The sequence below is a fragment of the Equus quagga genome, chromosome 2 (assembly GCF_021613505.1).
Source record: "Equus quagga isolate Etosha38 chromosome 2, UCLA_HA_Equagga_1.0, whole genome shotgun sequence".
NCBI classification, from domain to species: domain Eukaryota; kingdom Metazoa; phylum Chordata; class Mammalia; order Perissodactyla; family Equidae; genus Equus; species Equus quagga.
Genome location: NC_060268.1, coordinates 46,006,856 through 46,024,418, shown reverse-complemented (window position 1 = coordinate 46,024,418; position 17,563 = coordinate 46,006,856). Strand labels below are relative to the sequence as shown.

At 43.3% G+C, this 17,563-nt stretch overlaps 1 protein-coding gene and 1 long non-coding RNA gene across 2 annotated transcripts in view; one reads left to right on the top strand and one right to left on the bottom strand.

Annotated features, from left to right (window-relative positions):
• Positions 1–14,482, bottom strand: part of SLC27A2 (solute carrier family 27 member 2) — a 46,410-nt gene extending 31,928 nt beyond the window's left edge. Inside the window, exons 1-2 of the mRNA XM_046651765.1 lie at positions 13,670–14,482; positions 2,851–3,060 (exon numbers count right to left, since the gene is read on the bottom strand). Of these exons, the coding sequence (XP_046507721.1) occupies positions 2,851–3,060; positions 13,670–14,147 (688 nt within the window). The 5' untranslated portion in view covers positions 14,148–14,482. The remainder of the gene's footprint in view (positions 1–2,850; positions 3,061–13,669) is intronic.
• Positions 13,935–17,119, top strand: LOC124234427 (uncharacterized). Its single transcript, XR_006887305.1, has 2 exons — positions 13,935–14,072; positions 16,890–17,119. It is a non-coding gene; the product is annotated as an uncharacterized LOC124234427 (long non-coding RNA).
• The last annotated feature ends 444 nt before the right edge of the window (positions 17,120–17,563 follow it).

The window sequence follows — 17,563 nt, the reverse complement described above, 5'->3', positions numbered from 1 at the left end:
TGACAGTGGGCCAGCGGCATTGTGTTAGTATTCACGCCCGATTCTATACTAACATTAAGAAATAAAAGAAAGCATCAATAAATCAACTGTATTCACCACGGAAAAAAATCATCCGAATAGTAAAAGCTCTGAATCATATTTTTAAAAAAGAAATGCACATCGTTTGCTGCTTTGAAGAACTTTCAGAAATTCCTTAATTTAAGATTTTGTATTAATGAAGAAATAAGAATATTTGGTAACTATTAAATAATTTTGTGCTAATGATTGTCTTTGAGGAACAGAGAAAACATTTGTTCTCTAGTGGCTTAAATGAGTTCTTTTAACGTTTACAGGAGTAACTTAGCAAATATTTTATTCAGAGATGAGAAAAGTGAAATAAACATCAACCCAATTATCTTCCAATTAAATATAAATTCTGAATTATGGGATTAAATTAAAGAGTGTTCATTCTCTTTTTCTACCTAAGGTGGGTGTTTGACCACCAAGACCTGCATTGAGTAGAAATTTCATACTTGTCTGTTCAGTATTAAGACTAGATAGAACTCCCTGTCATTAACTAAGGCCTCGTTTTACGTCAGTTGTTTCCCAAATCAAAGTTTGCAATTTAATTTTACCATTCTATTAAGAAAGAGGATAAAAGTCCCCTATATTAACATAGTGTGTATGTATGTAGTGGAAGCATTTGGTTAACTGTCATCCCACCATCATGTTGGCATGGCAATATATAATTTTTGTGTGTGTGTGTGAGGAGGATTGGCCCTGAGCTAAAATCTGTTGCCAATCTTCCTCTTTTTGCTTGAGAAAGATTGTTGCTGAGCTAACATCTGTGCCAATCTTCCTTTGTTTTATGTGGAATGCTGCCACAGTGTGGCATGACGAGCAGTGTTTGGTCCACGCCTAGGTGCTGAACCTGCAAACCCTGGGCCGCCCAAGTGGAGCGTGCAAACTTAACCACTACACCACCCGGCCAGCCCCAATATAAAACTTTTGACAAATAAAAAAATGATAGACATTATGCTTTGGACACCAGTTTTATTTTTTATTTTATTTTTTTTGAGGAAGATCAGCCCTGAGCTAACTACTGCCAGTCCTCCTCTTTTTGCTGAGGAAGCCTGGCCCTGAGCTAACATCTGTGCCCATCTTCCTCTACTTTATATGTGGGACGCCTACCACAGCATGGCGTGCCAAGCGGTGCCATGTCCACACCCGGGATCTGAACCGGCGAACCCCAGGCCGCCGAGAAGCAGAAGTGCGCACTTAACTGCTGTGCCACTGGGCCAGCCCCGGACACCAGTTTTAATGTGTCATTCCCATCCTTCTCTCCTCATTTACGTAAAGAAAATATTTAGCTAAAGTGACTGTACAAAAGGATGTCGACACTCAGGTTAAACTCAGGTCTGGGAACTGGGAGATGAGATGGGTGCTGAGAGCCGGTGGAGGTGAAGGAGAGAGTACCTGTAGGGTGGTGTTCAGATAAAAGGCTTGAAGATACCTTTAGCCTTATCTATAATGTTTGATTATTTTACAAGGAAAATGCATGCATATATTACCTGCTTAAACTGAATTAAAATTTTAACCAAAAGTGATGAAACTTTCACATATTCGATTTTCTAATGTTAATAATCAGCATTCTGGGGCTGGCTTCCTGTCCTCCTTTTGTTTCTTTTTTCTTCCTTTCTTTTTTTTTTTTGCTGAAGAAGATTCGCCCTGAGCTAACATCTGTTGCCAATCTTCTTCTTTTTATATGTGAGCTGCCACCACATCACGGCTGCTGATGAATGGTGTAGGTCTGTGCTCAGGAACTGAACCTGGGCTGCTGAAGTGGAGCGTGCCAAACTTACCCACTAGGCCACAGGGGCTGGCCCATGTCCTCCTTTTAAATATATCCCTCAGGTTTCATATTATTACATTTTGGTAACATTCTGCCTGGCCTAGAGTAGGCAGACACTAAATATCTGTTAAATGGATGAACTAGGAGGTATTGTGGCAGAGTGGTCAGTTGTATGAGCTGTGGAGTCAGCCTACCAAGGTGAATCCTGACACTTCTACTTCTTATCTTGGGAAGTTCTTGAAATCTCTAAGTGCCAGTTTCTGAATCTGTAAAATGGGAATAAGAGTAGTACCTATCTTAAGGGTGGTGGGAGAGTTGTAGGAACATATGCTATAAAGCTCCTAAGAGAGGGCCTAGTACATCCTACCCTTAATAGTGCCTGTTCCATATAGCAGTGTTCCAATAACACTGTTAATTGGCAGTGTTTTTTCTTGGTGGCTCATAAAATAATAGTGCAGCTTACAGCTGAAGGCATCCTAAATTTGATGAAATATAGTATTTTAGGCCCTGAGCTAGAGCCATCCTACACCTGCAGCACCAAAGAGCTCCAAGTCAGTGATGAATAGGTGGATGATAGTGGTGAAAATATTACATAAATATAACCCATTATTGTCCTATAGTATTCTCTGGTATTCCATTTATAATTGGTTACATATTATATATGGACTATGAATATGATATAATCAAAATACAATCATTAAAAAATAAACAATTATTAAAAAAATTCTAACAACTTATTCAGTGCCAAATTTCATCCATTGTCATACCTATTTTTGTAGTTCTTGGTTAACCTCTTTTTCTGTTCTACATACCAACTAGGGGGAAATCTGCTTGGAGAAACTCAAATGGGATCATATGCTATGAAATAAGATCAGTTCCCACGGGCAAAGAGCTAAATCCTCTCACGTATTAGTTATCTGATAAATTTCGCCAAAGAAAGAGAACATTTGAAAACCTAGCCCAAATTTAACTCCTTCAGGATAGGTGCATTTCTTTGAGAATCTTCTCTTTATTTTTACCTGTGGTTCCAGAAGTATAAATGTACAAGGCAGGAGTGGAGAAAGTGACTTCCGACCTCCACGATTCTGGGATGGGTTCCGTCGACACTTCATCCACCTTGTCCAGCAAAGAGTCGATCCCATTTGTGTTAGAAGTTCTGCTCACATAATAAACAGACACATCATCTTTTTTCAGGCTTGGCAGCACCTCTTCAATAGCTTCTTGTAATTCTTAATTTAACAAGAAAAAAAAATCCAAACAAATTTAATTAGTCCATTAACATTTTATCAGTGCAATAAACTTTATGGTATGTGTTTTCAGTATAATTTTTGCTAAAATGCCTAGACATGACAAGTCATGCTTATAGTTATGCATTTTTAAACACAGAATTTGCCACATCTGAAAATATCACAAGATTCCAATAGTTGAGGGAAGTCTGGGTTTTGATGGTTTCATAAGCAGCAGATGGTTCGTTAAAATCTGTACAAACAAATGGACGTATGGGTAAAAACCAAAGGATATAGTGCATAAATTATACACATGTTTGGCATACATCTCAAAATTCTCCAAAAATGAATTTAGTTATTCCTAATATGTGCCCCACAAGACCAGCGATAAAAAGAAAAAAGAAAATTTAAGGAAGGAGAAGAGAAATGAAAATAAGAGAGCTGTGCTAAATAACAAAGATGATAGAAGCCAACTTTATATACCGTATTTTCGTTTTTTTTTCACACATCAGTAACAAGTAGTTCCACTAGGAAGGTTCAGCGATCTGAGAAATAACCTCCAAATTTCATAAGCACATTCTCTGGTCTGAGGAAAAAAGGACTGATTAGCATGTTTTTCAGACTGTGGGTCACAATACAGTAGTGGATTGTTAAAGTTTAAAGTGACCAGTATTTAAAAAAATTAAGAGAGAATGAAATAGAACATTTCAGAGCACATCACACATAGTAACAGGTAAGTATTGTTTTTAAAAAAGTTTTGTTTCAGTTATGTGGTGTCTGAGCACTGGGTCACACACAAATGTATTGTTTTTTCTTGCCTGAGGAAGATTCGCCCTGAGCTAACATCTCTTGCCAATCTTCCTCTATTTTATAGGTGGGTCATTGCCATAGCATGCTGATGAGTGGTGTAGGTCCGTGTCCGGGATCCAAACCTGTGAACCCACGCTTCCGAAGCAGAGTGCGCTGAACTTGACCACTATGCAAAGGGGCTGGCCCCCCACAAATGTATTTTTCACTGCAGTTCAAGGTCAAAAAATTTTAAAGGCACTGAGTTAGTATGCAAACCACATTTCATGTTTGCCACTGGATTTCTGTGCCCTTAAACCATAAGATGAGATGGCCTTTAAACTCATTTGTCTTGAATTGTGATAACTGAAGTGAAGAGACTTATTCTTAATGGGAAGGTGACTCAGTACCCCTGGGAATTACCTTGGGGAGCCTATACCTGATTCATCTGATATGCTTTGCTTTTCAGATGTTATGTATGATGTCTCCATCAAGACAAGAAATATCATCTGGATAGACGCATTTAAAAAGTTTTAAAGCATGTTAACCAAAGGACTCATGCACTTGGTAAAATAAATCAAATAGTACAAAAGGGTTTATAATGAAAATCAGTAGGTCCTTACCCCACCTGTCCTCAAAACGAAACCTTTTGCTCAGATGCAATCACTTTCAGTTTTTTTTAGCTGTTTCTTCTGGCAATCACCTCTCCATCACCAAAGAATGTGCTTTTCCTGCTATCTCTGACCTATCAATTTTGATCCCCACCTCCATTTTACCCCGTCTACTCCCAACAGTTATGATCTTTACTTTACTTTATCTGGGTTAATGGTATTTACATCTATTCTGAGACATAATTCTGTCTTCCCAGCGTTGCCTATGGGTTGGCTCTAGAAGATGAAAACCAATCATCAAGATCAACAAGATGGTGACTAAGTATCTATCATTCACGGCAGAGCCAAATAAAATACTCTAACCATATTTCCTTTCTTGAACTGTTTTCTCCTGGAGTTTCTATTGGCTCTCATTCTTTAATGTACTACTTGCCTCAGTTCTTTTTTCAATCTCCATCAGATGAGCTTCCGTCTTTTTTTGCCCTCCTCTACTCTTTTATTTTGCCTGGTTTCTCTCTCGTTCTTCAGCATTTCAGGAAGATTATAAAAAATATTACTGTTATAAAAGCTGGAGCGGTAACGTCCTATCCCCTGCCACTGCCTTGGTTTAGGTCCTCACTGTATTTCCTGCAGATCATCACAATAGCCTCCTGACCACCTCCTTGCCTCTAACCTCTCCCTGCTTCCAATTTATCAGCCACACTACTGCCCGACTTCCCGTTACTGCCCTGTTTAAATTCCTTCAATCGCCTACTATCTACCTTTTGTCCCTTTCCTCTAACCACACTGATCTATATGAATGGGATGTACCCGTACTCTGCTCGGAATGTGCTCTCACCCACTGGTCACCTGGAAAACTCCAGCTCATCCTTCGAGACTCAGCCTCCGTGCCACCTCTCTCTGTTGCCTTGCCACAGAGTCAAGTTAGCTGCCCCCACAGAAGCCTGCATAGACTTCTCCCAGGGCACTTAGTATGTAGTATGACATGCTTCAGTTCGTTTTCTCCTCTGTTAGACACTGAAAACTTTCAGATTAAAGGATTATAACTTAATCATCTTGGTACCCCCCCAAACACTAGATAAATGCTCAATAAATGTTAATAATTGAAAGAATCTGCACAAAGTATTGTATCAGTCAGTATGGAAGAGACAGAGGAATAAGCGAAAGCTGTTGATTTTAAAGGATTCAGCTCTTGCAATACTGTGAGTTGACAAATCTCTAATAAAATAAAATGCAAAATAATTTCTGTGAAGCAGGTATGGTTTGCATACAAGTAAGGGGTCACAAAAGTAAATTAAAAAACAACTACTATAGCTATTTGAGAATGAAGAAATCTCCTCCTTCCCTTCTGTCTGAGGCTGAGGTGATATAGTCAAATAACGTGTTCAGAAATTACCTGGATTTGTTCTTACTCCCTTCCTCCCTCTCTCCCAACATTTATCCAGCATCTATTTGAAGAGAGCTCCCCATGTGCCAGGCATGATTCCAAGCACTGGATGCAACAGTGAGCAAACCAGACACTGTCCCTGTTTTCATAGATCTCTGGTCTATTGGCGGAGGAAACAGAAAATGAAATAATCCATTAAAATAAGGTGTCAGAGGTGTCACAATAAGGGAAGGAGATGGTGCTTTGGAAGCACAGGGGAGGGGCACAAAGACATCTCCAAGGAAGTGTTATCTAAACTGAGACCTGAAAGATGAGCAGGCATTGGCAAGAGGAAGATCCACTGAAATTGACTGAGCCTGCTTCTAGTAGAGGGAACAGCATATGCAAAGGCCCAGAGGCAAACAGCATGGTGCCAATGTAACTAAAAGAGGCTGAAGCTGACTGGAATGGAGAATGGGAGGGGAAGAAGGTTGGGAGAAGAGGCTGGGATGTAGGTAGAGACCTGACTTAAGTCAGGTAAATGGACTGGAGGGGGCAAGACCAGAGATTTGGTAGATTAAGCTTGTTTGCATTAAGGTAGCAACAGGGAGTGGAGAGAAGTCGATGTATTTAAGAGATGTTTGGGAGACGGAATAGACAGGATTTAGTAACAGTCTTGATGAGAGGAAAATTATAGGTCAAAAGGGACTTTAATTTTTTCTGTATTTTTTAAAGGAAAACATACTTAGGCATTAGTTGTATATCTAAAATTAATAATAGTAATAATAAAAGTAAAAGCAAATGTAATTAAGCAGGAGTCATCCTGGATCACAGTTCAAGCAATTTAGCACATGCATCTTCAACTTCATTCATGCTTCTACCTGGCCCTCTGCAGGCATTTAGTTTGTTATCCCTGACCTTTCACAGAAGTCACCTCATCTGAATGGAAGGTCACTGCCCCTGTCCAACACAATTTCCCTGCTCGTCCTCTGGGCTGTTGGTGTAGAATTCGCGTTTGGGCATTGACTTGGGGTTCCAGCGGCTCGGCAACCACACCAGGACACACCTAATATGTCCTATGTAGCAGCCTTCCTTCCCGTAAATGTAACAATCTGAAAGGAAATTCTGGATGTGAATGCCATTTATTAACTACACACTTGATATTCAGCGTCTTAAGTCTTTTATAAATATAATTCATGTTTTCTCCTTCACATATGAATTTTTTTTTGTAATTCCTATTGTAAAGTCTGCTTAAGATAAAAGTGGTAATCAGCCAGGACACATAGCTCAAATAATCCTATTTGTCACGGGTTGAGTTCCCTGGGTCTCAGATTCTGTGTGCTCTCAGGAACGACACCTGTGAGGTTGCAAGGGAAGTAGACTGGACAGAGGGAGAAGCTGAACTGTGAAGCAGTCACAACGGTGGCATCCCTCGGCTGATCCTCTGATCCTATGGGGACTCTGGGCCTGGGATGGCCCTTCAGGGTCGTCCCAAATTAAGGGAAGTGGGCTCTACCTTCATGCCTGCCCAACAACCAGTCACTGGATGCAGGCTGGGAGAGGTGGTGCTTGACTTTGGGCAAAGTGGCTTTCTTCAAGCCAGAAAGTTCCGGAAATGGCCTCAGCTGGCAGCTATCAACTGCCAATGCTCCCAGCAGCTGAGGAACAAGCACCTCAGTCCTGCTGTGGAGATTTGGGCAGCGCATCGCAGCATCCGCTACACCTTTCATTCTTACTGATAATGAAGATTGAAAATATTCACTTGCATAGAACAATTTGTATAGTAGCTTTCCATACATCACTTCACATAATTTCCACAACAACCCTGTGTTCGAAATACCGGCAACCCTGTTCTACAAATGAGGACAGAGGCTCAGCAAGTGTATGCATGGAAGATTACAAACAAAATAAAAAGAAATTACCGTGGGCTTCTGGGCATCCCACCTCCTTGTGTTAGCCGTTCAGGTTCAAGTTTTGGTAACGTGCCTTACATTCTGGAAGGCGCTGTCTACTTGACCTTCTGCTCAGTGCTTGTTAAAGCATGTGGATCTGCCTTGAAAGAGTAATGTAGGTGATTTCTTGTTCATCTTTTTGATGAAGCATAACCTTGAGCTTTATGAAAAGCTTGGGAATGAGAAATAGTATTCACGGAAAGTTGCCTGAAGGGCGTGGAATAGACCTGTCACTTCTTCAAAGGTCTAGGTTTCCATCACGGGTTGCAACAGAACCCCAGAGAAAGCAGTACACATGTGAGTGATAGAAAATTGAGGGATTACAAAATTCCACTTCCCCCCACTTAAAATCTGTCTTGTTAAAAAGAAAATAAAAAAATATCAAGGTAGCATAGAAAGTTTCCCTTCTCCTGCTCCTTTGTTTTTGAAGAAGGGAAGAAGAGAAATTTCTGAATACACAGGCCCATTCCTAGAAAGCAGGGAGAGAGGGCGGGTGGTAATTGGAAGCAATCTTCATCACCAATGTGGCAAGAGGCTACTGGCTACACCTGCAGCTTTCCAATAGGGGAAGCGTTTAATCTTCTAGCTTGTTCTGCTCTTAGATCGCCTCATAGAATGGCTAACTGATGGAGTTTGTTAAAGAAAACACCCTAGAAATGTTTATCAGTAAAGGAAGACCTGAAAAGAAGCCAGTGAAAGGAAATGCGTTCTGATGGACATTCCGGGATGATTGTGAAACGGTTGGTAGATGAACAAGTCAGGATGGAAGACTTATCTTTTCTTCATTCAGAAAGGCAACAGAATCCCAAACTGGTTCTAACACAGCTCTTGCAGACAGTCTGAAAATAGTTTGAAAAGGCCGTTTGTAACAGCGATGTTGCATTTCCGTCACTGGCAGTTTGGAGTTATAATATTTAATAACCTATCGTCTAGTCTGTACATCAACAGATAGAGGCAGACATAGGCCTTTCCCTCTCCCTGGCCCCCAAAATCAATCCCCCTAAGATCAGAAAGATCTTTAACCAAGGTTAAGTCCTGCCAGGAGTAAGTAAATCTTTAACAGGAAAATAGACACTCAGCTTACATTTATGTAACTATATAATTTCTTAATATTACTTTTCATTTCTCTCAAAGTTCTTGCTTATGTGAACTCTTGCTTTCTAAATAGCCCTGGAATCAAGGGGAATTCCTTGTCATGGGGTTACCAAGTCACACCAGGCCTTACATAATTGTTATCATTTGATATCCATAAGCAACCACGTCACCTATCTACCAACTAGCTACTTCCCTATCTCTCAGAGGCCGTGTGTGTGTGTCGGGGGTGGTCCTTTGTAAATACTGGGCCCTTAGACTCATTAGGCAGAATAATCCAAACTCTCTCCTTTCTCAGATTCAATAAGAGTAACAGCTGATTTAGACTTTATTTTGTTTTTACCTCTTCATTCTTTTCTTGTTTCCGAAGAAAAAGAACTTTTAAGTATTCTCAAGTATGTTAGCAAAGTGCTAGTTTGTTTTCAAATGGAGTTGTACAACCACCCCCCTTGCAACCTTTAGTTATGAACAGGCCAAGAAGAAAAGTTTGAGAGAATATCTTTAAGCTAGCTTTCTATTCAGAACTTGGGCTACATGGTTGGGATCCCAGCCCTTGAATACATTACTCATTTGACGTCTGGGTGTCTGTCCTCCACTAGCCTATGCACAGACACTCCCCACTATGGTCCCAGCCCATCCTGTGCTCATCACCAGTTCCCTCTCTGGCAACAAGACCCAGAGAGAGCACCTTTCTCCTACAGTCCACTGGTCAGAGGTAAACAAGTCTGTGGGAGAGTGAGGCTGGGCCTGAGGGAGATTGGGTCTACGTGGATTTTCTCAATTCAGAATACATTTGATCTTTCTTAGCATCATTTTTCCTGCCCTCATGCCCAATCCAATGGTTCTCAAGCTTCAGAGAAGAAAGCCTGTTACAATCAACCAGAATGGTGGAACTCATTAATGCCACAAACATTTATTGAGTGACTACTATGTGCCAGGTATTACTTGGGCATTATTCAAAGATATATAAGAGAATTCTAAGCCTTTGAGACAATCAGGGTGCACTGAGGCAATCATCTAAGTTACTCTTGGGCAGCCCAGAGAAACCAGAGGGGTTGAGATAAGATTATCTCTATACTCTGATCCTTGACTAAAGTTGGCACTGGAAAATTATCTCCTTCCACAGAGGTGAGGCCACTGCTGTTGGCCATTCCTTAGATTCTCTGAGTCCCTATTTTTTCTACAGTAGAGTCTCTTCAGTAAACAATTTAAAAAACGACTACTAAGTCCAGCAAGCTGTTATCCTTACGTAGTAAAACGCTTTAATAAGCATCTCACTGTGTTACAGACCTGATGAAAAACTGCCTCTGGGGTCCCCTTGCTTGGACGCCCCCTCCCCAACTGCAGTTGCCCAGCTTCAGTCATCAGTGCCCTCAAGAAGCCTTCACTCTCTGCTCTTTTTCCCCCCACAGCACTTTGTAGCTCTCTCAGCATACTCATCACATTCTCCTGGGTGTCACAGTCATTTACATACTTGGCTTAATTCTTTTACAGGACTGTAAGATCCTTGACCTAATCATCGTGTCTTCCCATCCCACCATAGCAACTAGCTTGTTCCTTGTGGGGACTCTCTAAATGTTCCTTAATGTGAAAACAGATAGTACCATCTGCTTTTCTTAATCTAACCTCAAAAGTTTGTGACAAGAATTATCCTTCGTCCTGACACTACTTTATAATGAAGTTCTTCTGTTTTAGGACTTTCAATGATGCAATGTCTCTGAACATTATTGGAAGTATTTTCCTTTATCACATTGTTTAAAAGAGGTCCAATTTATTTTTCACAACCTTGCAAAACCAGGTCAAAGGTAATCTAGAACATTTTATAACATTTCTGGATCTCAGTCTTACAGTAGAGAGTATCTTTAACTGTTACTAAGGCCTTGTACAAGAGTAGTTCCTATACCGTGGAACTTCTTGCATGGTTATGTTGAGCCAGGTGTTATAGACCTGGCCAGGGAGCCAATGAAGGAGATCTGGGTTATCCTTGCAGTAGAAGCACTAGTTTAGTGATGAGCTTAATGCTAGCATAAATGGAAACAAAGCAAATTTACTATTTTCTGGGCTCTTTTGGATGTTTTTTACAAAATATCCTATGTTGTATGAAATTAAATATGCTTTCTTGTTCCGCCTATATTTTATGTTTGGGAAGTTGCTTCAAAAACTACTGGCCCAATAAGTTGGTTTCTATCAACTACAACGTTGATACAGGTTCAAACAGCTGAAGGCAATTTTTCCATGTGATTATGTACATCAGACTCATCTATGGAGAAGGATCCTGAAATGCACTACAGAGAGTAAATCATATTTTCTGGGAGACCAGTGCTTCTGTTTGATTCAGGGAAGTCTTTGTGAATCTCTGACTTTCTGTAAGTACATTCTGAAGGAATAATTGGGTACTGACATTTCTGAGAGGGTTGAGCTCTGTTAAGCTTTATGAAGAGTCCCCCAATTCAGGACAACTGGATCAATGCTTATGATCAATGCCACTGTGCTGGTCCTTCACACGCACTCCAGAATTTCACAGACAGTTGGAACTCAAGCTCTCTTATTAAGTCCATAGCCCTAAGGCTGAAATTCAAAGTACAGAATCAAACCCAGTTGAATTTCCACCCCTCCAATATTTCTAAAGCTTCTCATCTTTATGTACCACGTTCAGATGGTGTAATAAATAAAAAGTACTCTGGACGTGAGAAAAAAACTCAGGTTCTGTCCCCAGCTCTGTGTTGCTAACTAGCCATGTGACCCTAGGCAACTGATATCACCCCTCTGAGCCTATGTTTGCTCGACTATAAAACAAGTGGAAACTAGGCTGATTGTTTCTCAAAGCCTAGTCCTCAGACCATTTGCTTCAAAATCCTCTGGGGGTGGGGCTTGTTATGAAAATACACATTCCTGGGCCCCACCACAGTCTTATTGAATCAGTGTTTTTTGAGGATGGGGCTCAGGAATCTGTTTCTTAAAACAAGATTCTCAGGTGATTTTTACGTTCCTTGAAATTTCTTTTCTAAACTTTTTATTGAAATATCACACACTCATTAAAGTTAGAGGATTATAGGATTAGAATATTTCTAAGCTCCCTTCCAACTTTAAAGAATTCTAAGAATCAGTCCATTCAACACATTTACACATGGGCGCATTTACCAAGCATGCGACTTTGGACTCTGTTACTCTCTTGGCAGGAACTGTTTCAGGTCAGAGTGTAATCCTGTATGGTGTCCAATGGTCTCTGAGTGATGTGGAATAACTGAATGTTTTTCAAATGCACGGCCTCTCTCAAAGGTCAGTTTACTGCCAGAGAGGGCCGGACGTCCACGGGAAAGTGTGGTTCACATTTGATCTGAACGTCAGAATTTCATTATACCCTCCACATAACTGACCTAACATCACACTCAAATGGCAGAGGACTGTTGGCCTGGGTGGGAAAGGAGCTATCCAGTTGTATTTCTGACTTGATTACAAAACCAAAGTCTATTAGTTATTTAAACCCAGACTTCTTTATCAATAAAACTCCCAGTCCTTGACCTCCCTCACAGGGGGGCTGGGGTACCATGCAGGTAAACAGTATTTAAATCCCACCTGAAGTGGTACAAAGATCATCATGCTAATGACGTCCCTCTGAATTAACTGGTAAATAGATTTGAAAGAGTCTTCCAGTTACTCAGTAGTGAAGTTGTCTCTTTTCCCAGGTAGCTAGAAATTGTTGAGAATTTTCTTGAAAACACCACCCCCTTCAAATAACGTGGCTACCTTTAAAATTATCCCCTTGCTTTTAAACTTCTATACAAAGCCTTCATTTTTTTGGATTATTTATTTTACGCCGTGTGAAACAAGTATGTATGTTTCCTATAAGTGAACAGACACCTCATTGTTCTGTGACACTAGGCCGACTGCTTAGCTGGCCTCAGCTATGAAATGAAGGGGGAGAGCAAATGGATGCTAGATCCCTTCCAGCTCTAACACTTTACATCCACGAAGAGGCAGGCAGCACGACGGAGGGAAAGCCATGGGTTTTGAAGTTGGACAGACCCAGGTTGGAATTTTAAGCCTCAGTTTCCTTAACTGTATAACAGGGGGTAATAGTATATTATCTCTCAGAGTAATTAAAGTATCCAGCATAGAGCCTGGCACAGAAAGCCATTCCAGAAAGGTGAGGCTTCCTGGCTGCCTATGGCTCCATGTCTTTCAGCCACACCTGGTTAGGCCTCCTCTCTATGATAGCGTGAGAAGCAACCCCTGGTCCTTACTCAAGCACAGAGACAAGACTTCTGGGAGGAGAAAACCAGCAGCCCTGTAGGTAACAGGGTCTCAGTTTCTTCCTGGCCTGGTCACTATGAAGTTAGCATGAAGTTACCATTTCAGGTCTCGGTTGAAATGTGGCAGGAAGTAACAACAGAACCAAACGGCACTACTGCTGTAGATGCAGTGGGAGTTCACAAGGGCACTGCGGCAGATTCCCCAAAGTCTTCTCCTTGGGGATCAGGTGAGGTCAGCTTTTCTCTGCAGTGAGAATTCACCTCTCTGGCCTCAATAGTCTCATCTACAAAGTCTGATAGTAAACCCTACCTACTGTGAAGATTAAAAGCACCACTATATGGATAGTGCTTAGTATAGTGCCTGGCACGGTCAGCTTCCACAGCAGGCCGTTCTAATCGATAATTAGCGTTTCGAGGAAGGGTTGTCATCCCCTCTCCCTACCTCTCCAGTTCCGATCTGAATCTCCCTCTCCAACCCCTATACCACGCTGTGGCAGGTTCATGAAGGTGCGGAGGAGCCCAGTACCAGGGCGGGGCAGTCCCCAGGCTCACCTGGCGAGACCAGCAGGACCTTCGCTCCGCAGCACTGGAAACAGTGCAACAGGGACTTGGCGCGGATGTTGTAGTTGAGGCACGCCGTGGGACAGCCTAGCTTGATCAGCCCCAGCCACAGCCACAAGTAGGTCGGTTCATTGCCCATGAAGATCGCCACGCAGTCGCCCTGGCGCAGGCCGACGTGGTCGTGCAGTGCCCGCGCCACCTGGTTGCTGCGCCGGTCCACCTGAGCGTAGGTGAACGTCTCGTCGCGGAAGAGCACGAAAGGCTTGTGCGGGGTCTGGCGCACCTTCTCCAGGAAGCCATGCAGGATGGTGCGCACCGGTCGGCGCCGCTCGCAGCTGCGCGCCCGCCGGGCCACGCCGGCCACCCGCAGGAAGTAGCCCAGGTCCTGGAAGAGGTAGGGGCAGCAGAGGTTCACTAGCAGCGGCAGGAGCAGCAGCCCCGCCAGGGCCGTGTAGATGGCGGGCAGCATGACGGTGGCGGGGCCCCCTGTCCCCGCGAGGGCAGAGGGCGCACTCTGGGCGTGCAGCGCGGCGGCGGCGAGGGGCACTCTGGGCGGACGGCGGGCGGGCTGCACAGGGGCGCAGGGCGAGGCTGGGGCGACGGCGGAGCGCCTGGACTGCCAGCACCACCGCGGGCTCTCGGACAGGTGGAGTGGTGTGTGGGTGCCGGGGATTCCGGGCGGGACCGACCGGCTGAGCCCGCCCCCTCGTGGGGGTGCAGTCACCTGCGCGTCCGGCGGACCCCTGCGGTCCTCCCTCGGCGGGGAAGGCGCCTCTGAGGCTTCCTGGCAGCTTGGCCACCGCTCTGCCTGAGTCTGGAGGTCTGGGGTCAAGTCTGGACTCCTCTCTGTCGTGACCGAGGGACTTTACCCCTCGGAGCCACAGTTTCCTTATCAAAATAGTGATAATAAGACGGACTTAGCGGATGATGATAAGACTGAAGGAGATAGTGCAGGTGTAGAGCTATGGCTATTTATTGCTACCACTAGTAGAGTACTTCATAGAGATGACTTATTGTTAGTATCAATAAAGTGCCTTATAAATGCTAGACAGTCCTATTATTTATTAGTAGTGGGTACCAGCTGCCACTGCCAAATCAGAATCCCATCCATCTCTCTTTCCTGGTCCCAGGAGCTTTCCGCCTGGTCTCTCTTTGTTTCTCAGATTTGCGTAGCCTGCCCAACCCCAGCCCAATTGCCAGGCGGTCTCCTGTGGCAAGGATTTCAAGGTGGAACAAAAGCGCCAGTGATTGTCATCTCCAGCTCATCCCAGCTCCCGGGCAGACAGTGAGGACAGGACGTGCTAGCGCCCCCTGCCCAGCTAGCCCAGATTTGGCGAGAAGTAGCGCCACACTGCCACCTGAAATCAAACTGGCGATATTTTGATTTGTTTTAATACTCTATTCTAAGTGATCTTTTTCCCCTTGTATGTTGGCAATTCTCAAGTATTGTCAGCCCAATTCAACACGCATTTACTAAGCGCCTCTGTCAGAGAATAGTACAACAGAGGAAATTAAACATGATTGGCGTTTCTTGAAAGCCATTTTAATGTGACCCTTTCTTTTAATTTCCCTTAGTTCCCCTCTGTTTCTATGCAGAGTGAATACTTGCTGCTTGCTACTGAGGGTCAGGAGCTAAGTAAAGCAGTTTTACTTTCTCTCCTGTCCTGCATTCATCCATCTTATTCTTATGAGATAACCACAAGTAATGAATGCCTACTCCTGCAAGACATTCTGCTAGGGGCTTCCCTGTATTATATTTTTGGAGCCTCACAGTCATCTAAGAGTGGCATTTTCGTGCTTATTTGCAGACAGGAAAGGGACGCTTAGAGAGATGAGTTAAGATAGCTAGTCAGTGATGCGTGGGTTTTGGAACTGTGCCTGTTTGATCCCAGGGTCCTCTCAGCAACCAGGTTATGCTGCCCTCCTATTTGCTAGGTTTCTATCTATGTCTTCTTTTTCCCTCTGCATTTTTTTTTTCCTTTTACAATCTCCCCCTCCCCCATTTTTTAGCCCCCTCTTTTTATCCCTGGGAACTGCTCAAGCAACCCTTTCCCGTTTCCTGACTCTCATGGCTGCTCCAGCTACCATCTAATGACTGGTTGCATCATTTCCCTAGGGAGGAGGTGGGGGCCTTTGTTATCCCCGAGGAGAAGGCTGTAGTGTTGATCAAAGTACAGGTCAGGACAGAAATCATCTGATGTGCACGTCTTCTTTCATGTTGAAGCTCAGAGCCAGCCCTCCCTGTCCATCCAATGCCACCCCCATCCCTTTACGGCTAGTCACTTCAAAAGGCTCCTAGATCCCTCTTGTTTTTTTCCTTAAACAGCTCCTCTCTAGAGTGCTAGCTTACCACAAATGCCCACTATCTTCTTCCTTATTCTGATGATCACTTTAGCCTGGTGCATCAGCAGTTTTCAGTGGCAAGTGAAAGAGAAGACCCAAACTGACTTATGCGGAAATTGCAGAGCCCAGGGATAGTATAGGCTTCACGGCAGCCCTCGTCTGTGGCCTAAGCATTGGGACCTGGGCCCAGTTTCCCTTTCACCGCTTCTCTGCTCCACCTCCTCCCATCTCCTGTAATAGGCTCTACAGACGTGATCCAAAGATGGCTGCCAACACCTTAGGGTTCCATGCTTTCTGTGTCAACTTCAGACAGAAATATAAGAACTTTTTTCTTACGAGTCCTCATTAAAAAAACAAAAGAAAAGGAAATAAAAGAATAGAAAAGAAAAGAAATCTCTGACTGGATTACGTGCCCATCCCTGAACCAATCTTTGTGGGCTGGGAGAAGAGAAGTGCTGATTAGTTTAAGCCAATCAGGGCTCACCCTTGGAGCTGGGGTATGGTCAATCCCACCAACACCATATTGTGGAAAATATCAAGGTATTATTAAAAAGTGAGAGGGAGAGGTGGGGGAGAAGAAATGAATTTGGGGAGGCAATTAGCAAATATTTGCTATCTGTCTGTCTATCATCTATCTATCTTGGAACTCTTCTTCCCAATGATTCTAGCTTTGAACGTGTGTAAGTGAGCAAAACTGAGGCCATTTTGCTGTGCTAAATGGCCCCAGCTTCTCTTCTGTGTGACTACTTGCTGCTCTGTACATACTCTAAGAAATTCACGTGCCCTCCTGATTTATGGCCTCTGCTTATAGTATGTACTCCCTGATAGCTTAATAAATTAAAACTTTGTTCTGTGGGTTTCTCTCCAGGAATAGTCTGACCACAGGTGGGAAACACACCTACAAGGTTATCCATCACAGCTGACAGAAGAGTGGAACAATGTGATGCCTGGAGACCAACATCCCTGGACCCTCTCCTTACTGTCCGTTTTCTCTATATAATTGCCTTAAGATTCTGTAATCCTGGAAGATGGTTTTTTTGAGACATCTTCCTGATTATGCCAGCTAATTGAATTAAAACTTACCTTTCTTGATTCCTAGCTCTTTGTGATTAATTGGCTCAGACCACAGCGAGCAGAGTGAGCCCATTACTCAGGGTCACCTGGGCTCCACATGGTGCTCTGCCGCCAGCCTAATAGTCTCCTGTGGAAGTCTTGGCCTCGATAGACAATTGTCACTATTTGTACAGCACACTGGAATACCTCTGGGCTGGAGCTGATCGGATGCCCTGGGTCCTGCCTGGCTCCTTTGATGGGGAGGGGCTTGCTAGCTTAGCCCAGTGCTTACCCATCCTAGGAATATTTGCTGGGGAGCTCTGGTCAAGTTTGAACTTCAAACTTTATTTTCTGGCTCTTCTGAATCTGAGTTGAACATTCACTACACTCAACCAACAAATATTTATTTAATTTCTACTATGAGCAGAACATCCATTAGGCACTAAGTATTTAAAAATTGGCCAAAACTTAATTCCAACTACTCCTTTT